The 27,308-nt window shown below is 42.5% G+C and overlaps 1 protein-coding gene across 2 annotated transcripts in view; it reads left to right on the top strand.

Annotated features, from left to right (window-relative positions):
• The window catches only part of LOC121553440 (glutamate receptor ionotropic, delta-1), a 396,191-nt gene that overhangs the window by 206,068 nt on the left and 162,815 nt on the right, over positions 1–27,308 (top strand). The window contains exon 3 of one of the 2 annotated variants that reach the window (XM_041866540.2): positions 14,234–14,518. In XM_041866540.2, the coding sequence (XP_041722474.1) occupies positions 14,234–14,518 (285 nt within the window). Of the gene's footprint in view, positions 1–14,233; positions 14,519–27,308 lie in introns of those variants that run through there. The other variant, XM_041866541.1, reaches the window with a different exon arrangement.

The following is a 27,308-nucleotide window of genomic DNA, read 5'->3' as shown; positions in this document are numbered from 1 at the left end:
AGTTTTAATGACTCCAACCTAAGTGTATATAAACTTCCGACTTCAACGGTAGATATGCCATTAAAAATCAAAAAAGTATAAAAAATAAATAACAGAAAAGTGGTGTGTGCATTTGTATTCACCCCCTTTCTATGAAGCCCCTAAATAAGATCTGGTGCAACCAATTACCTTCAGAAGTCACATAATTAGTTAAATAAAGTCCCCCTGTGTGCAATCTAAGTGTCATATGATCTCAGTATATATACACCTGTTCTGAAAGGCCTCAGAGTCTGCAACACCACTAAGCAAGCGGCACCACCAAGCAAGTGGCACCATGAAGACCAAGGAGCTCTCCAAACAGGTCAGGGACAAAGTTGTGGGGAAGTACAGATCAGGCTTGAGCACCATTAAATCCATTATTAAAAAATGGAAAGAAAATGGAACCACAACAAAACTGCAAGAGGGCTGCCCACCAAAACTCACAGACAAGGCAAGGAGGGCATTAATCAGAGAGGCAACAAAGAGACCAAAGATAACCCTGAAGGAGTTGCAAAGCTCCACAGCGGAGATTGGAGTATCTGTCCATAGGACCACTTTAAGCCGTACACTCCACAGAGCTGGGCTTTACAGAAGAGTGGCCAGAAAAAAGCTTAAAGAAAAAAATAAGCAAACATGTTTGGTGTTCGCCAAAAGGCATGTGGGAGACTCCCCAAACATATGGAAGAAGGTACTCTGGTCAGATGAGACTCAAATTGAGCTTTTTGGCCATCAAGGAAAACTCTATGTCTGTCGCAAACCCAACACCTCTCATCACCCCGAGAACACCATCCCCACAGTGAAGCATGGTGGTGGCAGCATCATGCTGTGGTGATGTTTTTCATCGGCAGGGACTGGGAAACTGGTCAGAATTGAAGGAATGATGGATGGCGCTAAATACAGGGAAATTCTTGAGGGAAACCTGTTTCAGTCTTCCAGAGATTTGAGACTGGGACGGAGGTTCACCTTCCAGTAGGACAATGACCCTAAGCATACTGCTAAAGCAACACTCGAGTGGTTAGGGGAAACATTTAAATGTCTTGGAATGGCCTAGTCAAAGCCCAGACCTCAATCCAATTGAGAATCTGTGGTATGACTTAAAGATTGCTGTACACCAGTGGAACCCATCCAACTTGAAAGAGCTGGTGCAGTTTTGCCTTGAAGAATGGGCAAATATCCCAGTGGCTAGATGTGCCAAGTTTATAGAGACATACCCCAAGAGACTTGCAGCTGTAATTGCTGCAAAAGGTGGCTCTACAAAGTATTGACTTTGGGTGGGGGTGAATAGTTATGCACGCTCAAGTTTTCAGTTTTTTTTGTCTTATTTCTTGTTTGTTTCACAATTGTTTTTATTTTGCATCTTCAAAGTGGTAGGCATGTTGTGTAAATCAAATGATACAGTCCACTCCAAAATGTATTTTAATTCCAGGTTGTAAAGCAACAAAATAGGAAAAATGCCAAGGGGGTGAATACTTTCGCAAGCCACTGTACAACATTAGCAATGTATACACTGTATTTCTAATCAATGTTATGTTATTTTAATGGACAAAAATATTGCTTTTCTTTCGAAAACAAGGACATTTCTATGTGAACCCAAACTTTTTAACGGTAGTGTATGTAAATAAGGTATTTCAGTTTTTTTATTTTAAATACATTTGCAAAAATTTCTACAAACCTTTTTTCACATTGTCATTATTGCATATTGTGTGTAGATTGATGAGGATCATTTTTTATTTAATCTATTTTAGAATAAGTATGTAACAAAACAAAATGTGTAAAAAGGGAAAGGGTCCGAATACCTTCCGAATGCACTCTGTATAGTGTCACTGTGCTGTGTAGTATTGTATTTTACCTTCCCCTCTGTCTCTAGTTTTCATTATCTTTCATCAGGTTCTCTCTCTTTCTCTCTCCCCTCTTATCCTTCTCTGAATCTCTCATATATTGTCTCTCTCTCTCTCTCTAGTTATCTCTCTGTGAGTGAGTGTAATGTGGGTAGGCTAACCCACTAGCGAGACCACTCTCTTCCCACAGGCTCTGTTGTCATTTGGCCTTAAGGTCACTGCCTCGCTGAGGGAATGCTTGCCAACTGAGATCAGCTGTATTCATTCATCCACAGGGGAACCCAGAGCTCAAAGGTCCCCTCATTAGCCGTGTTTAGGAGGCTTTCAGCATATTAGCATGCAGTAATCCTACCATTAAAGACAGCAAAACACTCTCTACAACTTTCCTAGGGTCCTGAAAAGGTTATCAAGTATTTCACATGCAAAACTTGTAATCTTTGCTCCCAACAATCTTGAGTCTAATTTTAGCACTAAACAACTTGCATTGGAATTAATGCATGCAATGTGTAGATGGTCCAACTAGTTGCATAAAGATTGCTGTTATTTTTAAGATACTTTAGATTTACGGTTAATTTTGGAATAGAAAACATTATTGCAAAAGGTTTGAACCATAACTATTTTTCTCCATTAGGATTTCTACCCCATGGTAACTGTAAGAACTAAGCCTACTATACATGTAGCCTAGTTTTGCTTTTAAAGAGAAGTGGTTCCCAATATAGGTCACATGTGGTTAAAAGCATTGAGGCTAGTCACTGTATTACCCGTTAGTTTATGAGATCTCACAACGGAATTCATACCATTCTGAACGAATGCAGTGGATCGCCTAGGATCGTGGAGTACTACATTTCAAAGGGCCTCCATGATAGAGGAGATACCCATTTACCCTCCTTCTCCTCATCCTCTTCTTCTTTCTCCTCCCACATTCATATTATTACTTACAAGCTTCTAACACTCTCTTTATATTGGCCTAGTGTGGCTAATTGGCCAATCACACACCACTATAAAGCGGCTTCAGGCAGTGTGGAGACCTCTACATGGGTCCTGCGCTGTGGCAGTCGTGTACGTCCCCTGACAACATTTATCACGTCTGGTACATTTCCCACCTACATAATTCAGCTCTTTCAACTCCTCTTGACGTCGTCCCCCTTAATATGGTCAGCACACTGTTTCCCTGAGTCATGGTTTCCCACACCATGGTTCTACGTGACTTGTTTAACAGAGAGTAAATACAGTTCATCCCTGGAGGAAACTCTGAAATACTAGTTTGGTCAGGTCAATAATGGGACTATTGTAGTCTGGAGGTGGGTTGGTATACCTTACAAAAATGTACTATGGTAGTACAATGAAAAAAATTACATGGTACTATCATGTTTTTTTGGTCACTACCATGGCAGGAAAAGACCATGGTATTGGTGCAAATACCATGGTATTTTCCTGCCACGGGAGTGACCATAAAAAACATGATATTATTTTTATTGTACTACCATGGTACAAAAATGCACCATGGTAGTACAATGAAAAAATACCATGGTTTTATACTAGCAGCATGTAGAGAAACATGAAAGCATGGTAGTTGTTTAGAATGTATTATCATGATGGTCTGTGTCCCACCATTTGTCCCGTAAAGTGACCAAAAACGTAGTTATTTATGGTACTCACATAATACAACATTGACTACTCGCTCTGCAATGGCAACGCGTAGGCCTAGTGTACCCTCTCCAACATCTTTAGCTCATAGTGAAAAACCCATGGTTTAGTAGTGAAGTGTACCCTCTTAAACCTTGGGACCTGGATAGGGTATGGTGATAAGAATGAATGGAGTCTGAAACCTTGAACATAATGTTTCAAATAATGAGTTTATCTGGTGCTTTTCTCTTCAATTTCAGTTGTGTCTCTCTCTCTCATTCAACTGACTAGGCTACTCGTATACATTTCTAAATTTGTAAAAAACTATTAATATTAATTATCATCTTATCTCATAAATACATTTACATAATGTCATTCCAAACATATCCCTAACAACAGCAAGTTGTTTCAAGTTTCATGTTTTATTAATCGTTGGAGGGCCTTGCGGTCGTGGACGGAACAATTCCCGTACCAGGCCGTGATGCAACCGGTCAGGACGCTCTCAATGGTGCAGCGGTTGTATTTGGAGAAGACCCGGGGCGGCATGCTGAATTTCTTAGGAAGTAGAGATGCTGTTGCGCCCTCTTGACAAGGGTGGTGGTGTTGTTGGTCCATGACAAGTCCCCGGTGATGTGGACACAGAGGAACTTAAAACTCATGACTCTACTATAGTCCCATTGATGTGGATCGGGGCATGTTCCCTCCTCTGCTTCCTGAAGTCAACAATGAACTCCTTTGTTTTGCTGACATTGAGGGAGAAGTTTCTGTCATGACACCACAATGGCAGTTCACTTACCTCCTCCCTATAGGCTGACTCGTCGTTGTTGGTTATCAGGTCTACAACTGTGGTGGTGTCATCAGCAAACTTGATGATGGAATTGATGCCGAGCAAAGCCACGCAGTCGTGGGTGAACAGTACACATGTGTGAACGTTCGTTGAAGTCCTCTGTCGCCATGACTACGACAGGCTAGCTTGACTGGAGCTAACGTTAGCCAACATTAGTTTCTATGCTAACTGACTTTTATAAATGAATCAAAACGTCATCAAAAAATAACAACAATAATATCATTACACTCCGCTTAACTTGGTATATCATATTCTATGTTTTATAACTTGCTTACCATGAAGATAAGGTTTAAAATAATTTGTTCATCTGGTGCTTCTCTCTTCAGTTAGCTCGCTCATTCAACTGACTCACTGACTAGGCAGGCTAGCGTTAGAGTCACTGTAGAGTGAGAGAGCGTGAAGCAATCACTAGAGTAAGCGGCTCCCTCGGGCCAAAACAAGCACAACACCCCTTGACGATAAATAAATGACTACAAAATGCCAAAGATTAGGCTACCATATATCTCCCATTCTCCCAATCTCCCACATTTGTGGTTGGCAACACAGGGAACCCAAACATGAGCAAAAAACTGTACTATTAATACAAAAAGTATTACCCCTTTATGTCAGCAACTATTTTTATTTTTATTTGATGTTACAGACAAACTAGGACCAACAATAGTAGCCTAATGCCTCTGACTTTCTCAGAAACCTTCCCAAACTAGTATATAAATGCATCAATATAATACCAACCAACGTCTTTTGACCTTGGGGGGTTTATTTATTTGATGCATTATACTGCTATTGTACCATGGTAACGCACAATTAATAAAGATGGTACCATTTATCATAATTGTGCTTTACCAAGGTGAAATGTATAATGCAGGTTAAAACCATGGTTTTTCCATGATCCACATCTATACCATTATATAAATGACGTAGTACCATGGTATTATTTATGTGCATGGCAGTACCATGATTCAGATCTATACCAGGGTATACATGAAGTAATACCATTTTAAAAAATTAGGTACAATGCCTGTACCATGGTAGTACCATCATACTTCAAAGCTAAAACCATGGTACATTTCCATTATTCAGATCTATCCCATGGTATAAATGATGCCATAGCATGGTAATATTTAGGTACAATGGCAGTACCATGGTAATACCATCATACTTCAAGGCTAAAACCATGGTACATTTCCATGATTCAGACTATAACATGGTATAAGTGAAAGTACCATAGTAGTACCATGGTACATTTTTGTAAGGGATAGTCCAGTAGCAGGGCGTGGAGTAGAGACGGTGATAAGTTGGAGGGGGATGTGTCTGACAGTCACATTAGCAGATGGAGAGTGATTCACTGAGCCGCGCCTGTCAGCATTTGACCCAAACGGGCAAGATGTGGAGCCCAGCTCCAGCCCAACCCACTCAGAACCTCTCAACCATGATTGATAAGTGGGAATTAAAATCTGTCCTTGAGGGAGGGACAGCTTTCTTACAGTTCCTCTACAATCTGTCTGTTCTAAAGCAGGGTGTGGTAGCATAGTAACTAATGTACTATACCTACCTAGAATCCTGATGGCTGGTTCTCATGCAGTTTGAGAGGCCATTGTCAGACATGTGGTTGTGCAATGGTGTGCTATGTTTGGCTACTTTAACAATGCTACTGCAATTTGTCAAGCTCACAACGGCCCAGAGGAATTAGTGTGAATATTAGCGAGTGACGAATCCTCTTTTAATAGATTGACCGGATTAATGATTGTCAGTCTGCACAAACTGATGGTTTGGTGTGAGTGTGTGGGTGGCAACAGTTTGTGATTGATAGGACACATTGAATCAGAATGCAGAGATGGGTTCTCTCTGTTTTTCTTCTGATAAATTTTATTTTAAGATGTTTATCTTAACCACAGGCAGGGTGGTATCTTCAGATTTTGGTGTGTTTGATAACAAGCCTTTAATACATATGGTGTTACAGACACTATAATAACCAGAATTTCGTATTTCACAGATAAACCACGGTCAAAAGGAGTGAATGATCAGAGAAGATTTGGATTCAATACCTACTGAAGTATACTGGTGGAAATCTATGGAAATATAGAATGTGTATTGTCTAATTGTAATTGGTTATGTGTACCCTTCCATAGAATAACCAATGCATCAGAAGATATTTGAAAATCACATTGGTTTCTGTTTACTGTTAGGATCATGGGCAAATGTGGAATCCGTGTGGCTGGTCTTGTAATCTGTTAATCTGTCTCATTGGTCATGTCACAATATATACCAATAATGATCTCTATCTACATTCTGCCTGTTTTACAGCTAGTGTACTAGTGTTACAAAATGCATGGTGTTAACACTACTGCAGTCACTGGTTATCTTAGCGATGGCTTCCCCTTTGAATCCTCTGTATTGAGTTCACAGAGAAAGACACTAAATGAGATCTACTCATTTGCAGTGTTAAATTCTTACGACAGCCCCAATTTATATAATTTCACCACAGCAGTGGTGTGGCGCATTAGATCTGTTCAGTTCTGTTACAATAACGACTGTACACATGCATGATAACCTCATTCATTGCAATGGATTGCTCTGCAGAAATTGTATATAATGTTCCCTGTGACCGCATGGGTGTATAATAATTTGACAATCTGTGCATCCAGAAGTTCTTTGATGTGTCAGTAACATCTGCAGGTAAACGTCTGCATCAAAATTATTTTTGTTGTTAATTAAACAGCCTTTAATTTACCAGATTGATGCCTTTTTAATGTTTTAAATTAAGAGCTTTAGGAACATAAAAGATTTCCGTTTATAAACTCCAGATTTGGGCTCATTTGAATGTCAATACAATGTGATGCAGCGTTTTGGCAGTAATCGTGTCTGCCTAATGACTTGCACTGTGTTTATTAGGTGCGTTTCAAATTCACCCCCACACACAAATGCATTGTTGCTTTCCATGCAAAATCCAAATCTACAAGAGGTTACATTTTTCCAGGTTTTCTACCCATGCTGAAAACCTCTTGCCATAGTACCTAAAACAGGGATGGGCAACTTTGATGGGGGTGGGGTGGTGGCCACAAAAAATCTGAAACTCATCATGGGGGGCCGCAGTGGCTCGCGGGTCTGCATCCCCACATCCCATACCCACACATGCAGTCAGCCCTAGCCTTTTGGGGGCCATAAGCAAAATGTGAAGTTTCAGAGTTAATTTCCTGGAATTCTGCACATTTTGCAAAGGGGCCGAGAGAGACATTAATTTCCTGCCATTCTACAAATTTTGCTATAGGGTGGAGAGAAATGTTTGCAGTTTTTAATATGAAACCTGACTGAGAGTGACTAGCAAAATCAATGGGGGAACCCGGTCGGCAATTAGACCATGATTACTACATGTTTAGATAGCTGGCCGCAAGACTAACTTACAATCTAAACAATGTTAGCTGACATGGGCTAATTGAGTGACTGTCAGTGACTGACATAAGAAGAGAAAAACTGCTGATGCACAACCAAATTTCAAAATTGCATATTGTGTATTCTACTATTCTAACTCTAAACAGAAAGTTGAAACCCCAACTGAGTTCCGGAATAAGGCCTGCAGTTGAATGGACATGAAGTGTCAGATACACGCGGCATATGAATGACAGGGTCGTCCACTCTAGTGAGAACATTTAGGAGTCAAACTCTGCCTGTTAGAGAGAGGCTTGTCTGTAATGGGACTGAAATATTAGTGTAGCGTATATTCCAGGAGAAAATGAACACAGCATCTTCTTTTTACACTGACCCTTACAGAAAAAACACATGATTTCACATGTGGAAAATCACATGATTTCATGTGAAATTTCACGTGAAATCATGTGAAAGTATGTGTTTTTGGAACACTTCACATGTGATCACGTTTTCACGTGTAGTTTCATGTTATCACATTAACTTCACATGTGATCACATTAAAATGTGTTTTTGGAACAATTCACATGTGATCACGTGAAATTCATGAGGTTTTTCCATAAGGGGAGATAGGAGGGGTATAGTAGTGTAGACATATGGCTCTGTCCCTATGTGGTTCCATTTCCTGATGTTTTGTTAAGGAGTATACAGAACATTATGTTTATCTGACACCATAAAGATAATTAAAATATACAAGCAACCATTGTTCTGATAATTGTCTATATTAAAGGCAGATATTTAATTAACATTGTACAATGAATTGCTTCACATACAAGGTATAAAGCTTAAGTTACAAAGCATTAACAAGCGTTACAAAGCATACTTCTAGGCATATAGATCCTAAGGTTAAGTTAGAAGACAAAGTGTGAACAAAGAGTTGCTTAATAGGCCAGAGGCCTAGGAAATTAGAATTTATCATACAACTTTCCTCCATGGACTGGAAACAGGAATAGAGAGATAACAAAGACATTTAATTCCATATATATCCTCTGAAGGTGTAACCGTTCAACCTAAAACCAACCACCATTGACCAATCAAATGATATCAAGTGTACATTAACAGGAGACAAAGGGCTGTGAGACATGGGTTTGATCCTAGACACATGAAAAGTGGGATGTATACGGAGGGGACGGGGCAACAGAAGACGAGCAGCAGAGGGGCTAATGATCTTGGAGATGGGGAAACTGGGGACAGTTTGCGGGACTCCCCCCAGAGGGGCAGATCTCGGGTGGACAGCCATTCTTTCTGCCCGAGACGATACCTGGGAGCCGGGGTCCGGTGGCGGTCCGCTTGCCAGGACAACAACCTCACTCTCAACGTGATCAAGACAAAGGAGATGATTGTGGACTACAGGAAAAGGAGGGCTGAACAGGCCCCCATTATCACCGACACGGCTGTAGTGGAGCGGGTCGAGAGTTTCAAGTTCCTTGGTGTCCATATCACCAACAAACTATCATGGTCGAAACACACCAAGACAGTCGTGAAGAGGGCACGACAACACCTCTTCCGCATCAGGAGACTGAAAAGATTTGGCATGGGTCCCCAGATCCTCAAAAAGTTATACAGCTGCACCATCGAGAGCATCCTGACCAGTTGCATCAGCGCCTGGTATGGCAACTGCTCGGCATCCGACCGTAAGGCGCTACAGAAGGTAATGCGTACTGCCCAGTACATCACTGGGGCCAAGCTTCCTGCCATCCAGGACCTATATACTAGGCGGTGTTAGAGGAAGGCCCAAAATATTGTCAAAGACTCCAGTCACCCAAGTCATAGACTGTTCTCTCTGCTACCGCACGGCAAGCGGTACCAGTGTAGGTCCAAAAGGCTCCTTAACAGTTTCTTTCCCCAAGCCATGCTGAACAATTAATCAAATGGCCACCCGGACTGTTTGCATTTGTTTTTACACTACTCACTTTACACCTACCTACATGTACAAATTACCTCGACTAACCCATACCCTCACACATTGACTCGGTACCGGTACCCCCTGTATATAGCCTCGGTATTGTTATTTTAGTGTGTTACTTATTGATTTTTGTACTTATATTTTCTTAACTCTATTTTCTTAACTGCATTGTTGGTTAAGGGTTTGTGAGTAAGCGTTTCATGGTACGGTCAACCTACACCTGTTGTATTCGGCGCATGTGACAAATAAAAATTGATTTTATTTTATTTGACAAAGTGAAAACATGTTTTAGATTTTTTTTCAAATGAATTGAAAATGAAATACAGAAATCTCATTTACATAAGTATTCACACCCCTGAGTCAATACTTTGTAGAAGCACCTTTTGGCATCGATAACAGCTGTGAGTCTTTCTGGGTAAGTCTCTAAGAGCTTTACACACCTGGATTGTACAATATTTGCACGTTATTCTTTTAAAAAACTTTTTCAAGCACTGTCAAGTTGATTGTTGGTCATTGCTAGACAGCCATTTTCAAGTCTTGCCATAGATTTTCAAGCCGATTTAAGTCAAAACTGTAACTAGGCCACTCAGGAACATGCAATGTTGTCTTGCCAAGCAACTCTTGTCCTGCTGAAAGGTGAATTAGTCTCCCAGTATCTGTTGGAACGCAGACTGAACCAAGTTTTCCTCTAGGATTTTGCCTGTGCTTAGCTCTATTCAATTTTTTTTATCCTAAAAAACTCCCTAGTCCTTGCCGATGACAAGCATACCCATAACATGATGCAGCCACCACCTTGCTTGAAAATATGAAGAGTGGTACTCGGTGATTTGTTGTGTTGGATTTGCACCAAACATAATGCTTTATATTCAGGACACAAAGTTAATTTCTTAGCCAATTTTTTTGCAGTTTTACTTTAGTGCCTTATTGCAAACAGGATGCATATTTGTATTCTGTACAGGCTTCCTTCTTTTCACTCTGTCATTTAGGTTGGTATTGTGGAGTAACTAAAATGTTGTTGATCCATACTCAGTTTTCTCCTATCCCAGCCATTAAAATCAAATCAAATCAAATGTTATTTGTCACATGCGCCGAATACAACAGGTGTAGATCTTACCGTGAAATGCTTAATTACAAGCCCTTAACCATAAATGCAGTTCAAGAAGAGTTAAGAAAATATGTACTAAATAAACTAAAGTAAAAAATAGATAAATAAATAACACAGTAAAATAACAATAGCGAGACTATATACAGGGGGTACTGGTACAACATGTGTCAATGTGCGGCGGTACAGGTTAGTCGAGGTAATTTGTACATGTAGGTAGGAGTAAAGTGACTCTTGTCTACAGCTGCTCAATAGGTGCCCTTCTATTCGAGGCATCAGAAAACCTCCCTGGTCTTTGTGGTTGAAATACAGGTTTACGCAGAAATGCGTCAAACACACTCCAGGGCACAAAACAGGCGCACTGGAATATACAAGGCACACGGGAAAATACTCCCGTCGATACAAAATACACGAGCTCCACCGAGCTTCACTAACCTCCACAATAAACAATCACCCACACAGACAAGGAAGCAGAGGGAACACTTATACAATGACTAATGAGGGAATAAGGATTGAAGACAAGACAAATGGAGTGATGATAAATGGATCGGCAGTAGCTAGTAAGCCGGTGACGCCGAACGCCGAAACCTGCCCGAACAAGGAGGGGAGGCAGCCTCGGCAGAAGTCGTGACAATGTGGAAAAAGTCAAGGGGTGTGAATACTTTCTGAAGGCACTGTATCTACCTCAATTACCTCGTACCCCTGCACATCGACTCAATACTGGTACCCCGTGTATATAGCCAAGTTATCGTTACTTTATTCCTTGTGTTATTATTTGTATATTATTTCTCAATTTTTCTCTCTGCATTGTTTTGAAGGGCCCGTAAGTAAGCATTTCACTGTTAGTCTACACCTGTTGTTTACGAAGCATGTGACAAATATAATTTTATTTTATTTTATATTCTAATAATTAATCGCAATTAATGTAGAAAAGCCATTCACTTAAATGGGTTCATTTGCTGTTTTATACTTTCGGTGCTGTAATTTCATCCACTGAGTTCCTCTACTAAACTGTCCAACTGAATTTGTGATTGCCAAGCCAGTGGGGAGTACAAAGGGACTTTGAGCTGCTGAGGGTTCAGGTCATGGGTGATTCATTCGAATGTGAAGGTGACTTAGGGAAAATAGGTCCCTCAATCGCCTAAACGCCTCCAAGTAGCTTGTTTGGTAGTCAAGTCCATCTCTCCCTCTCTCGTCAATATCTCAGTTTCTCTCATTTTCTTCTCTCACACTCCTGCTGTTTTTGGTCCTGTCATTTCTTGAATTTCCATTTATATCTCCCCGATTGTCTCTCTCTCTCTCTCTCTCCTCACTCTCTCTCTCTCCCTTCTCTATTTTCAACCCCTCATCACGCTCTTTAGTTGCCCCAGTGCTCCTGATTTACAATGGCTTAATGTAGTCCTGTGCTGGGAGTCGGCAGATAAATGTCACATTTGTCACATTAATAGTCCCTCCACGCCAGCGTCCCAGTATGACTCCATCCACCCCCCCCCCCCATCCTTGTGTGCTGCTTGGCGGATCAGAGCAACATTTCGATAGCTGATCTTCCTGATTTCTGCTGTATTTTTTGTCCAGCTATAGTTTCTTTCTCCCTTTTGTAATGTGTAACCACACTCCGTGCTCTATACTCATTCGTCATTGTTTAACCTTCGGTATTGTTCAAAGTGGCTGGTCTTTGTGCATTGTAATGGTTTTGTTTTGGATTTCACGTCATTATGAGCTGCGAGTCTCTCTAAGCATTTCAAAGAGATTACACTTAATTGGGTGATTTTTAACAAACAGTGGGCTCACATTTAATTACTGTTGCATGCCATTAGCACTTTGTTTGTGCTCAGATAAAGGATAAAAGAGGCCTGTCGACTATATGAGAAATGTTGACTTGAATTCCAAATGCGGTGATCATGTTTTTCATGTTCAAGTAAGATTAGTGGTAGAGGATTATATATGGTATGTATATATTGTAACTCTACACAGATATGGCTCTACCGTCAGCCACAGATAAAGCTCCTAATTTCTCTGGTCTGGAATTTGCTGCAGAAGTTTTAGATTGCACAGTATATTTTCTGTTGGTACTAGACTCTGAAATTCTGTGTAAAATCTGCCTGCAAGGGAGAGGACCTGTTTAGTTGACCAGACAGTTATTTATAAATTTGATAGGGCAGAGAGCAGTACCTTTACGCATGAAATGATCAGGTGCACTGACTATACTCATTGATGCAAGTATTCATTAACCCAAGGCCTGGTTGTCTGAAGGTTTCCTGCCTAATTAAGACTGAATCAGAGTCCCCTATTAATTAGACTTCTGACTTCTGTTGGGTTATACTGTAGGTGTTTCCTATGAGTTTATGTGTGTAGGTGAGAGTGTGAGATTCAGTAAAGTTTGGAAGATTTACAGATCGTACACTCTAACCAAACTTCTTCAATTTACGAATGTGAATTTTACTTTATCTTTGAACAAAGACATCCACTTGTGTACTTGGCAGGCATACGTTTTTGAGCACTGGTAAATGTACATTTATAGGTTTTAATGCCTCCAAGCTCACTTACAACCCATACAACTAGCACAATACTTCATAACACTTCATAACCAGCTGCTCAGTGACAAATGTGCAACATTCATAAAATATTTACTACTACTTATAATGGACAGCTTATCAGGGTAGATGTGGAGCTATAGATGTTAAGACTGTATAAATATTTTACTGTACTTTCAGTAATTCGTCCCAACAGTAATTCGTCCCAACTTTTTTTAAAGGATCTAACTGAGATTTTCTCCAAAGCACACACACATAAACAAACAGCAGGAGGAAGTGATGGCTGGACCAACTATGTCAGAAACTACAAGTATTACAAAAATGGATTTGAATGTTAATCTGGGTGACACAGATTTCAGAGATGACATGTTTCTGTGGTGGTGGTGATGGTGGGGGTGGGGAGGGGTGAGGGGGTGCAAAAGGGAAAGAGGGATTTATTACATAACTTGTTGTAGTACTTGTGATTTTTTTGGTGATATTAAAGGGATGTTTTGTTTACTTTTCTACAGGCCCTACCTGCCCTTTCACCCATCCTCTTCCTGTTGTTGTCCCAATGCCCATGGCTGTATGTGCTCTCAGTTCGTTCCCTGCCAATACCCTGGCCTGCTCTACTATTCTCTGCCCTGCCCATGTCCTGCCTTTCCCTACTGTATCCTACCCTACCCATGTCCTGCACTGCTGTGCCCTGCTCTGACCTGCCCTTTAACTTCTGCCCCTCCACCTCACATACTTTCTGAAGCAATAAGTCCCTTCCACATTTCTCCAGCAGTTTGATCTTCATTTTGTTATCTATCTTTATTATCTCTATCTTTGTTATTTCTACAAACAGAACGCACTACTTTCATTTGACTAGTACCGATTCCACGTGCTCTCTGCTGTCTTATTGGATTGTCTGAAGTTTTCTCATCATGTCCCTCTCTCATCCTTGTCCCTCTTTAGCCTGTGAGCTGATGAACCAGGGCATTCTGGCTCTGGTAACGTCTACAGGCTGTGCATCCGCCAACGCCCTCCAGTCCTTGACCGACGCCATGCACATACCCCACCTGTTTATCCAGAGAAACGGCCAGGGCACGCCTCGCACCGCCTGCCACCTCAACCCAAGCCCTGACGGGGAGAGCTACACCCTGGCCACCCGCCCGCCCGTACGCCTCAACGACGTCATGCTGACCCTGGTCACTGAGCTGCGCTGGCAGAAGTTCATCATCTTCTATGATGCTGACTATGGTGAGTGGGGGAGAAGGGGTGGGGTATAGGGTGAGTGGGGGTTGGTGGTTGGGTGTGCGGAAAACACAGTTTAATGTTGTGGGACCATTACAAGTTTTGTGTTTTTGTATGTGTGACCAAGTAGCAGTAATCAATGGGATACATTCCCCCTAAACTATAGTGTTCTTTTGAACAATGCACAAAGCTGATCAATGTTTAAAGGGATAGTGCAATTTTTTTTTTACACCGAACAAAAATATAAACGCAACAATTTCCACGATTTTACTGAGTTACAGTTCATATAAGGAAATCAGTCTATTGAAATAAATAGGAAATCAGTCAATTGAAATAAATATATTAGGCCCTAATCTATGGAATTCACATGACTTGGAATACAGATATGCATCTGATGGTCACAGATACCTTAAGAAAAAGGCAGGGGAGTGGATCAGAAAACCAGTTAGTATCTGGTGTGACCACCATTTGCCGGATGCAGCGCGACACATCTCCTTCGCATAGAGTTGATCAGGCTGTTGATTGTGGCCTGTGGAATGTTGTCCCACTCCTCTTCAATGGCTGTGCCAAGTTGCTGGATATTGGCGGGAACTGGAACAAGCTGTCATACACGTCGATCCAGAGCATCCCAAACATGCTCAATGGGTGATATGTCTGGTGAGTATGCAGGCCATGGGAGAACTGGGACATTTTCAGCTTCCAGGAATTGTGTACAGATCCTTGCGAAATGGGGCTGTGCATTATTATGCTGTAACGAGGTGATGGTGGCAAATGAATGGCACGACAATGGGCCTCAGGATCGCGCCATGGTATCTCTGTGCATACACATTTTCATTGATAGAATGCAATTGTGTTTGTTGTCCGTAGCTTATGCCTGCCCATACCATAACCCAACCGCCACCATGGGGCACTCTGTTCACAAAGTTGACATCAGCAAACCGCTCGCCCACACGCCGCCATACATGCTGTGTGCTATCTGCCCGGTACTGTTGAAACCGGGATTCATCCGTGAAGAGCACACTTCTCCAGCGTGCCAATGGCCATCGAAGGTGAATATTTGCCCACTGAAGTGGGTTATGACACCGAACTACAGTCAGGTCAAGACCCTGGTGAGGACAACGAGTACGCAGCTGAGCTTCCCTGAGACGGTTTCTGACAGTTTGTGCAGACATTTTTCGGTTGCGCAAACCCACAGTTTCATCAGCTGCCCGGGTGGCTGGTCTCAGAAGATCTCGCAGGTGAAGAAGCCAAATGTGGAGGTCCTGGGTCTGGCATGCTTACACGTGGTCTGCAGTTGTGAGGCCGGTTGGACATTAAATTCTCTAGCAACAGCTCTGGTGGACATTCCTGCAGTCAGCATCCCAATTGCACGCTCCGTCAAAACTTGAGATCTGTGGCATTGTGTTGTGTGACAAAGCTGTACATTTTAGAGTGGCCTTTTCTTGTCCCCACCACAATGTGCACCTGTGAAATGATCATGCTGTTTAATCAACTTCTTGATATGCCACATCTGTCAGGTGGATGTATTGTCTTGGCAAAGGCTAAATGCTCACTAACAGGGATGTAAACAAATACGCTTTTTGTGTGTATGGAACATTTCTGGGATGTTTTATTTCAGCTCATGAAACATGGGACGAATACTTTACATGTTGCGTTTATATTTCTGTTCAGTGTCCTTACCCAGAGTCAGATGAATTCATGGACACCATTTTTATGTCTCTGTGTGCAGTTTGAAGGAAGTTGAAGGTAGTTTCTGGAGCCATTGATTCCCATTGCACTCATTAGTATGTTCTGTTTACAATGAACGGCACATCTGAACTGCCAGGATGAAAATATTTTCGAGCTCAGAATTTCTGCTCCAATGCCTTTAATTACAGTTTCATTATTAAGCTGTTTTAAGGTGCTACTGAAGCATAGATTAAATATTACTCCCTGTCAACATTTTAAAATCATTCCAATAAAATCACTTCATAAACGTGAATCACTACAGGCTCTCATGGTGTTATCAGCATAATATCAATAGTAAATCTCATCATATCACAGTTTAGGTAAATAATATATCAGGGACCTCCATTACGAGTTATGAAAATCAGTGTTTAGTGCTTCATAACGTTTAGAAACATTTTCAAAGCCAAATACTGACCCGTAGAGGGGATCATTGTTTTGAGCATCACATTCATGTGTGATTGCCCAAAGGTTATGGTAAATCCTTGGTTATGTTCATATTACAGGTGTAATCTGTCATTTTATTTATGTTTTTGTGCACTGCACTTTACGCAGATTGGGTTAGATGGAATGTACGTTTTTCATGTGTGCATTTGTTAGTTGAAACCTATCCTAGGCAGCCGATAGTGGGCTAAACGTGGTGTTCAACATCCTAAATTGTCAGAAAATCCTAAAATAGTGGTGGGAAATTGTGTTTTATTAAGACAGTACACATACTGTATCTTTCCAGTTTTTCCAGTTAAGGAGGGAAATTATGCCTTTGCAGCCTGAATGGAGGATGCTTTATGTACGGGTCGGTCCATGGGGGGCACGAGTGTATTACTGGCTGGGCACATCAATCCTAGATGATAGCGCAGATCTAGCGCCCACTATCGGCTGCCTAGGCTAGTTGAAACCTTGATTACTTATGCATTTCATCCTGTGGCCACAGGGAAAAGAGTAATAACAGATTGCACTCTTAACACTGTTCTTGGAGAAGCTAGTCTTCATTAGCTGCATTATGACATTAGAGAGAGAGAGAGAGCATTTCTGTTTTCTCATATCCTTAGTTTCTATTTCATAAATCTCACATATAAATCCCTATAGGCCAGACCCTTTCTGACCCACTTTTAGAACACGGCAAGCTTTAGAATGAGCAATGAATCGCTGAGGGCACTAACTGTTGTACAGAAGTTGTACGCACATGCATAGCTGTTTGACGCTAGACTGGTACCTGTGGTAGGGATACTTTATCATGGACTCATGCTTCACACACATTCAGTAGACACCTTTCATAAAGATGACTGTTTATTTGTTTTCCTGTTATAACAACAACTCAACTCAAGAGGTAGTCATGGAATTTTGGCTGAATAAGATGCAACCAATCAGGGATAGGAGTACACAAGAAGTACAGTGAGGGAAAAAAGTATTTGATCCCCTGCTGATTTTGTACGTTTGCCCACTGACAAATAAATTATCAGTCTATAATTTTAATGGTAGATTTATTTGAACAGTGAGAGACAGAATAACAACAAAAAAATCCAGAAAAACGCATGTCAAAAATGTTATAAATTGATTTGCATTTTAATGAGGGAAATAAGTATTTGACCCCCTCTCAATCAGAAAGATTTCAGGCTCCCAGGTGTCTTTTATACAGGTAACGAGCTGAGATTAGGAGCACACTCTTACAGGGAGTGCTCCTAATCTCAGTTTGTTACCTGTATAAAAGACACCTGGGAGCCAGATGCAATCAATCAATCAGATTCCAAACTCTCCACCATGGCCAAGACCAAAGAGCTCTCCAAGGATGTCAGGGACAAGATTGTAGACCTACACAAGGCTGGAATGGGCTACAAGAACATCGCCAAGCAGCTTGGTGAGAAGGTGACAACAGTTGGTGCGATTATTCGCAAATGGAAGAAACACAAAATAACTGTCAATCTCCCTCGGCCGGGGCTCCATGCAAGATCTCACCTCGTGGAGTTGCAATGATCATGAGAATGGTGAGGAATCAGCCCAGAACTACACGGGAGGATCTTGTCAATGATCTCAAGGCAGCTGGGACCATAGTCACCAAGAAAACAATTGGTAACACACTACGCCATGAAGGACTGAAATCATGCAGCGCCCGCAAGGTCCCCCTGCTCAAGAAAGCACATATACAGGGCCGTCTGATGTTTGCCAATGAACATCTGAATGATTCAGAGGAGAACTGGGTGAAAGTGTTGTAGTCAGATGAGACCAAAATGGAGCTCTTTGGCATCAACTCAACTCGCCGTGTTTGGAGGTGGAGGAATGCTGCCTATGACCCCAAGAACACTATCCCCACCGTCAAACATGGAGGTGGAAACATTATGCTTTGGGGGTGTTTTTCTGCTAAGGGGACAGGACAACTTCACCGCATCAAAGGGACGATGGACGGCGCCATGTACCGTCAAATCTTGGGTGAGAACCGCCTTCCCTCAGCCAGGGCATTGAAAATGGGTCGTGGATGGGTATTCCAGCATGACAATGACCCAAAACACACGGCCAAGGCAACAAAGGAGTGGCTCAAGAAGAAGCACATTAAGGTCCTGGAGTGGCCTAGCCAGTCTCCAGACCTTAATACCATAGAAAATCTGTGGAGGGAGCTGAGGGTTCGAGTTGCCAAACGTCAGGCTCGAAACCTTAATGACTTGGAGAAGATCTGCAAAGAGGAGTGGGACAAAATCCCTCCTGAGATGTGTGCAAACCTGGTGGCCAACTACAAGAAACATCTGACCTCTGTGATTGCCAACAAGGGTTTTGCCACCAAGTACTAAGTCATGTTTTGCAGAGGGGTCAAATACTTATTTCCCTCATTAAAATGCTAATCATTTTATAACATTTTTGACATGCGTTTTTTTTGTTTTTATTCTGTCTCTCACTGTTCAAATAAACATACCATTAAAATTGTAGACTGATCATGTCTTTGTCAGTGGGCAAACATACAAAATCAGCAGGGGATCAAATACTTTTTTTCCCTCACTGTATGACTAGCCAACTTGTTAATTCTGTGTTTAACCAGGCCCCATTAGTGTTAAATAATGAATAAGGAGACCAGTTTTTATGAGGCAACCTACTTAGCTAATTATGCTCGTTAAGATCAGCAACCCTGACATCCACATCCATGTGTTACACTCTTTAACTCTGCACTTGTTCAATTAAATAAATGTAGTATCTAATTAGAACAGCTTATTTCAGAGCAGTCAAAATACCTTTCCATGCCTGCCCATGTTTTACCAAAACTTCCTGCACAGACAAATACGCCATATGAGCCTGTAACCAGCAGTTTCAAAGTTTTAGTCAGGGAACAGAGATGTTGAATTTAAAGTAAAGTTGAGCTGGTGAGAAATGATTAGCGCATGCAAGTTAGCTCACTGAAGTAAATGGGTGATTGATTTAGCCAATTTAAATGGAATGAAAACTGAAATACCCTACTGCAGTGCAGTATACTTTGTTATTTGCTGGGAGATTTGCTCTAAAGGATATCATAGGGAATTGTGGTTTGCAGTTCCGCTAGTTCCACAAGTGTGACAGCCACTTTAGAACTGTGTCCTGATTGTCTTGACCTGCTTGCTTTACTTGTCACCTACCCTGCACGAGCATCAGTGCCGGTCGGTGCCATTCAAGATTAGGGAGGACGCTTTATTTTTTATGAGCATGGCCTTACAGTGCCTTGCAAAAGTATTCATCCACCTTGGCGTTTTTCCTATTTTGTTGCATTACAACCTGTAATTTAAATGATTTTTATTTGGATTTCATGTAATGGACATACACAAAATAGTTCAAATTGGTGAAGTGAAATGAAAAAAATGTATGGTTTGAAAAAATTCAAAAAAATTAATAACGGAAAAGTGGTGCGTGCATATGTATTCACCCCCTTTGCTATTAAGCCCCTAAATAAGATCTGGTGGAACCAATTACCTTCAGAAGTGACATAATTAGTTAAATAAAGTCCACCTGTGTGCACTAAGTGTCACATGATCTGTCACATGATCTCAGTATATATACACCTGTTCTGAAAGGCCCCAGAGTCTGCAACACCACTAAGCAAGGGGCACCACCAAGCAAGCGGCACCAAGACCAAGGAGCTCTCCAAACAGGTCAGGGACAAAGTTGTGGAGAAGTACAGATCAGGGTTGGGTTATAAAAAAATATCCGAAACTTTGAACATCCCACAGAGCACCATTAAATCCAGTATTAAAAAATGGAAAGAATATGGCACCACAACAAACCTGCCTATCTGTCCATAGGACCACTTTAAGCCGTACACTCCACAGAGCTGGGCTTTACGGAAGAGTGGCCAGAAAAAAGCCATAGCTTAAAGAAAAAAATGGTGTTCGCCAAAAGGCATGTGGGAGACTCCCCAAACATATGGAAGAATGTACTCTGGTCAGATGAGACTCAAATTGAGCTTTTTGGCCATCAAGGAAAACGCTATGTCTGGCACAAACCCAACACCTCTCATCACCCTGAGAACACCATCCCCACAGTGAAGCGTGGTGGTGGCAGCATCATGCTGTGCGGATGTTTTTCATCAGCAGGGACTGGGAAACTGGTCAGAATTGAAGGAATGATGGATGGCGCTAAATACAGGGAAATTCTTGAGGGAAACCTGTTTCAGTCTTCCAGAGATTTGAGACTTGACGGAGATTCACCATCCAGCAGGACAATGGCCCTAAGCATACTGCTAAAGCAACACTTGAGTGGTTTAAGGGGAAACATTTAAATGTCTTGGAATGGCCTAGTCAAAGACCTCAATCCAATTGAGAATTTGTGGTATGTACTTAAAGATTGCTGTACAACAGTAGAACCCATCCAACTTGAAGGAGCTGGAGCAGTTTTGCCTTGAAGAATGGGCAAAAATACCAGTGGCTAGATGTGCCAAGCTTCTAGAGACATACAGTGAGGGAATTAAGTATTTTATCCCCTGCTGATTTTGTATGTTTGCCCACTGACAAAGACATGATCAGTCTATAATTTTAATGGTAGGTTTATTTGAACAGTGAGAGACAGAATAACAACAAACAAATCCAGAAAAACGCATGTCAAAAATGTTATAAATTGATTTGCATTTTAATGAGGGAAATAAGTATTTGACCCCTCTGCAAAACATGACTTAGTACTTGGTGGCAAAACCCTTGTTGGCAATCACAGAGGTCAGATGTTTCTTGTAGTTGGCCACCAGGTTTACACACATCTCAGGAGGGATTTTGTCCCACTCCTCTTTGCAGATCTTCTCCAAGTCATTAAGGTTTCGAGGCTGACGTTTGGCAACTCGAACTTTCAGCTCCCTCCACAGATTTTCTATGGGATTAAGGTCTGGAGACTGGCTAGGCCACTCCAGGACCTTAATGTGCTGCTTCTTGAGCCACTCCTTTGTTGCCTTGTGGCCGTGAGTATTGGGTCATTGTCATGCTGGAATACCCATCCACCACCCATTTTCAATGCCCTGGCTGAGGGAAGGAGGTTCTCACCCAAGATTTGACGGTACATGGCCCCGTCCATCGTCCCTTTGATGCGGTGAAGGTTTGCTGTCTCCTTAGCAGAAAAACACCCCCAAAGCATAATGTTTCCACCTCCATGTTTGACGGTGGGGATGGTGTTCTTGGGGTCATAGGCAGCATTCCTCCTCCTCCAAACACGGCGAGTTGAGTTGATGCCAAAGAGCTCGATTTTGGTCTCATCTGACCTCAACACTTTCACCCAGTTCTCTTCTGAATCATTCAGATGTTCATTGGCAAACTTCAGACGGGTCTGTATATGTGCTTTCTTGAGCAGGGGGACCTTGCGGGCGCTGCAGGATTTCAGTCCTTCACGGTGTAGTATGTTACCAATTGTTTTCTTGGTGACTATGGTCCCAGCTGCCTTGAGATCATTGACAAGATCCTCCCGTGTAGTTCTGGGCTGATTCCTCACCGTTCTCATGATCATTGCAACTCCACGAGGTGAGATCTTGCATGGAGCCCCAGGCCGAGGGAGATTGACAGTTATTTTGTGTTTCTTCCATTTGCGAATAATCGCACCAACTGTTGTCACCTTCTCACCAAGCTGCTTGGCGATGGTCTTGTAGCCCATTCCAGCCTTGTGTAGGTCTACAATCTTGTCCCTGACATCCTTGGAGAGCTCTTTGGTCTTGGCCATGGTGGAGAGTTTGGAATCTGATTGATTGATTGCGTCTGTGTACAGGTGTCTTTTATACAGGTAACAAACGGAGATTAGGAGCACTCCCTTTAAGAGTGTGCTCCTAATCTCAGCTCGTTACCTGTATAAAAGACACCTGGGAGCCAGAAATCTTTCTGATTGAGAGGGGGTCAAATACTTATTTCCCTCATTAAAATGCAAATCAATTTATAACATTTTTGACATGCGTTTTTCTGGATTTTTTTGTTGTTATTCTGTCTCTCACTGTTCAAATAAACCTACCAATAAAATTATAGACTGATCATGTCTTTGTCAGTGGGCAAACGTACAAAATTAGCAGGGGATCAAATACTTAATTCCCTCACTGTACCCCAAGAGACTTGCAGCTGTAATTGCTGCAAAAGGTGGCTTTACAAAGTATTGACTTTGGGGGGGTGAATAGTTATGCACGCTCAAGTTTTCAGTTTTTTTGTCTTATTTCTTGTTTGTTTCACAAGAAAAAATATTTTCATCTTTAAAGTGGTAGGCATGTTGTGTAAATCAAATGATACAAACCCCCCCAAAATCCTATTTAATTCCAGGTTTAAGGGAAGAAAATAGGAAAAATGCCAAGGGGAGTGACTACTTTCACAAGCCACTGTATATGCCAAGATATAGTATAGGCTATTTTTTACCTTCAGCCTTTATACAACCATATAAACAAATGTATATACAATATTCTGCTCATATGAACAAATATATATAGGTGTTACAGGAGGGGGTCACAGTTCCGGAGCGACCCACTAGGTGTCATCCTCTGACAACCTTAGGCACCTCCTCACTCACAGTCTGGACTAATCATGATCCTATTGGTGTCACCTGTGTCTACCTGTTCACCTGTGTATTTATGCCCTCACTTTCCTGTGTTCCCTTGCTCAGTGTTCTCTGCTAGTTTCACTATGCCAAGCAGTACTAATCATTGTCTGATCGCGGGATGTATGGACAGGTACAGTGGGGGAAAAAAGTATTTAGTCAGCCACCAATTGTGCAAGTTCTCCCACTTAAAAAGATGAGAGAGGACTGTAATTTTCATCATAGGTACACGTCAACTATGACAGACAAAATGAGAAAAAAAAATCCAGAAAATCACATTGTAGGATTTTTTATAAATTTATTTGCAAATTATGGTGGAAAATAAGTATTTGGTCAAAAACAAAAGTTTCTCAATACTTTGTTATATACCCTTTGTTGGCAATGACACAGGTCAAACGTTTTCTGTAAGTCTTCACAAGGTTTTCACACACTGTTGCTGGTATTTTGGCCCATTCCTCCATGCATATCTCCTCTAGAGCAGTGATGTTTTGGGGCTGTCGCTGGGCAACACAGACTTTCAACTCCCTCCAAAGATTTTCTATGGGGTTGAGATCTGGAGACTGGCTAGGCCACTCCAGGACCTTGAAATGCTTCTTACGAAGCCACTCCTTCGTTGCCCGGGTGGAGTGTTTGGGATCATTGTCATGCTGAAAGACCCAGCCACGTTTCATCTTCAATGCCCTTGCTGATGGAAGGAGGTTTTCACTCAAAATCTCACGATACATGGCCCCATTCATTCTTTCCTTTACACGGATCAGTCGTCCTGGTCCCTTTGCAGAAAAACAGCCCCAAAGCATGATGTTTCCACCGCCATGCTTCACAGTAGGTATGGTGTTCTTTGGATGCAACTCAGCATTCTTTGTCCTCCAAACACGACGAGTTGAGTTTTTACCAAAAAGTTATATTTTGGTTTCATCTGACCATATGACATTCTCCCAATCCTCTTCTGGATCATCCACATGCACTCTAGCAAACTTCAGACGGGCCTGGACATGTACTGGCTTAAGCAGGGGGACACGTCTGGCACTGCAGGATTTGAGTCCCTGGCGGCGTAGTGTGTTACTGATGGTAGGCTTTGTTACTTTGGTCCCAGCTCTCTGCAGGTCATTCACTAGGTCCCCCCGTGCGGTTCTGGGATTTTTGCTCACCGTTCTTGTGATCATTTTGACCCCACGGGGTGAGATCTTGCGTGGAGCCCCAGATCGAGGGAGATTATCAGTGGTCTGGTATGTTTTCCATTTCCTAATAATTGCTCCCACAGTTGATTTCTTCAAACCAAGCTGCTTACCTATTGCAGATTCAGTCTTCCCAGCCTGGTGCAGGTCTACAATTTTGTTTCTGGTGTCCTTTGACAGCTCTTTGGTCTTGGCCATAGTGGAGTTTGGAGTGTGACTGTTTGAGGTTGTGAACAGGTGTCTTTTATACTGATAACAAGTTCAAACAGGTGCCATTAATACAGGTAACGAGTGGAGGACAGAGGAGCCTCTTAAAGAAGAAATTACAGGTCTGTGAGAGCCAGAAATCTTGCTTGTTTATAGGTGACCAAATACTTATTTTCCACCATAATTTGCAAATAAATTCATAAAAAATCCTACAATGTGATTTTCTGGAGAAAGAAAATCTCAATTTGTCTGTCACAGTTGACGTGTACCTATGATGAAAATTACAGGCCTCTCTCATCTTTTTAAGTGGGAGAACTTGCACAATTGGTGGCTGACTAAATACTTTTTTTCCCCACTGTACGTGAGAAGTGTTCTCCCTGTTTAGTTATTATTTCAGTCACAGGTAGTATTTTGTATTTTGGCTGTCAGCTTGTTTTTTGGAGTCTTATTTGCTCCACCTTTCTTTTATCGTGTAAAGTCCGTTATTTTGTATCCTGGCTTCGGGACCACCATTGAAGATCCTTGTTTCGCCATCTCTGCCTACTGCCTGCTCTCTATCCTGCACCGCACCTGGGTCACACCTCACACCAACCCTTACATATAGGTCTAGCCTACGCTATTCTGCCCATATGAACACATTTATTTTTATTTCTGTAGGCTATATATACAATATTCTGACCATATGAACGAATGTATATACAATATTTGTAGCCATACGTGATTTAATGAAAAGCAGTAAACATACCTGCCCATATGAAGAATGTATGCCTATAGGCTATACAATGTTCTTACCATATGAACGAAAAATATATACAATATTTATAGCATACATTATTTAATAAAAAGCAGTAAACATACACATTGTTTCACATTCTTTAATAACAGACTCATGAACCCAATCAGGCAATAGTAAACATAGACAACATTGTTTCACATTCTTTAGTAACAGACTCAAGGTGTTGTAGCCTCATGCTGAGGAAGCAAAAGAGTAGCTGAGTAAGGAGTTCACTTTTGCTACAGTGTTCGAGGTAAAATATACTGCAGTGCGGTGGTGCTTCGCCCTCCCTACCTTCAGGCTATGCTCAAACCCTACACCCCAACACTCTGTTCTGACACCTCTGGTCTCTTGGCCCTACGGGGGTCAGCTCCCGCTCATCCCAGTCAAATCTCTTCTCGCTCCTGGCAACCCAATGGTGGAACGAGCTTCCCCCTGACGTTAGGACAGAAGAGTCCCTGCCTGTCTTCTGAAAACGTCTGGAATCGTCTGAAAACCCACCTCTTCATTAGGTATCTTGATTAATCCCATAGCACCCCTCCTCTCAACCCCTCCGCCAGAGAATTTGGGGAAATGCAGATGAGCTTCGTGATCTACATAAATTCACTGAAAAATCACAATAATACATGGTTATATTAACAGTATTGCACTTTTCATGTAGCCTACTTTTGGCCAGTTAATAGCCTAACCACCGATCAAGCAACATTATGGACTATGTTCAAATCCTGTTGCTGCAGGATTATTTTGCTGTGACAATATAGGTCAAATTAAGAGCCTACATCTGTAGCAACTTCATTGCGGAATGAAGTATTCATTCCGTTCCAGCCATTACAATGAGCCCGTCTGTCACGATCGTTGAACGGAGTAGACCAAGGCACAGCGTGATGAACAAACATATTTTATTATCTTTAGTGATAATACGAACAAAACAATAAACGATGACGTGACGTCCTAGGTTTAACACAACCAACACGGAACAAACCAAACGGAACAAGATCCCACAACTATTGTGGGAAAACAGCCTGTTTAAATGTGGTTCCCAATCAGAGACAACCAGCCACAGCTGACACTCGTTGCCTCTGATTGAGAACCACACTGGCCAACATAGAAATAGAACACATAGAACTACAACACAGAACTAGAACACATAGAATCTACACACCCTGGCTCAACATATAGAGTCCCCAGAGCCAGGGTGTGACAGTACCCCCCAAAGGCGCGGACTGCAACCGCGCCTCAACATAAACAAAACAGGGGAGGGCTGGGTGGGCATTCCTCCTCGGAGGCGGTTCCGGCTCCGGGCTTGCCCACCACCCTCCAATAATCCCCCCGTAGCGCCCCTGGTCCGGTCTGGCCCCGCTGGCTGGAGCTGGACTGGACATCGTAGGAGCGGATTGCTTGAGCTCCGGTGTGGAGCAGCTGACCGGTACCTGACCAGGCACCGGTGACCCAGGCACGGGTTGTGCCGGACTGACGACGCACACCCCTGGCTTGGTGCGTGGAGCAGGAACGGGCCGGACCGGGCTGACGATGCGCACCCCTGGCTTGGTGCGTGGAGCAGCAACGGGCCGGACCGGGCTGACGATGCGCACCCCTGGCTTGGTGCGTGGAGCAGGAACGGGCCGTACCGGGCTGACGATGCGCACCCCTGGCTTGGTGCGTGGAGCAGGAACGGGCCGTACCGGGCTGGCGATGCGCACCCCTGGCTTGGTGCGTGGAGCAGGAATGGGCCGTACCGGGCTGGCGACGCACACCGTAGGCTTGGTGCGAGTGGCAGGAACAGGCCGGGCCGGGCTGGCGACGCGCACCGTAGGCTTGGTGCGAGTGGCAGGAACAGGCCGGGCCGGGCTGGCGACGCGCACCGTAGGCTTGGTGCGAGTGGCAGGAAAAGGCCGGGCCGGGCTGGCGACGCGCACCG

The sequence above is a fragment of the Coregonus clupeaformis genome, chromosome 37 (assembly GCF_020615455.1).
Source record: "Coregonus clupeaformis isolate EN_2021a chromosome 37, ASM2061545v1, whole genome shotgun sequence".
NCBI classification, from domain to species: Eukaryota; Metazoa; Chordata; class Actinopteri; order Salmoniformes; family Salmonidae; genus Coregonus; species Coregonus clupeaformis.
Note: the sequence above shows the minus strand (reverse complement) of the source record. Positions and strands in the feature narration are given on the sequence as shown.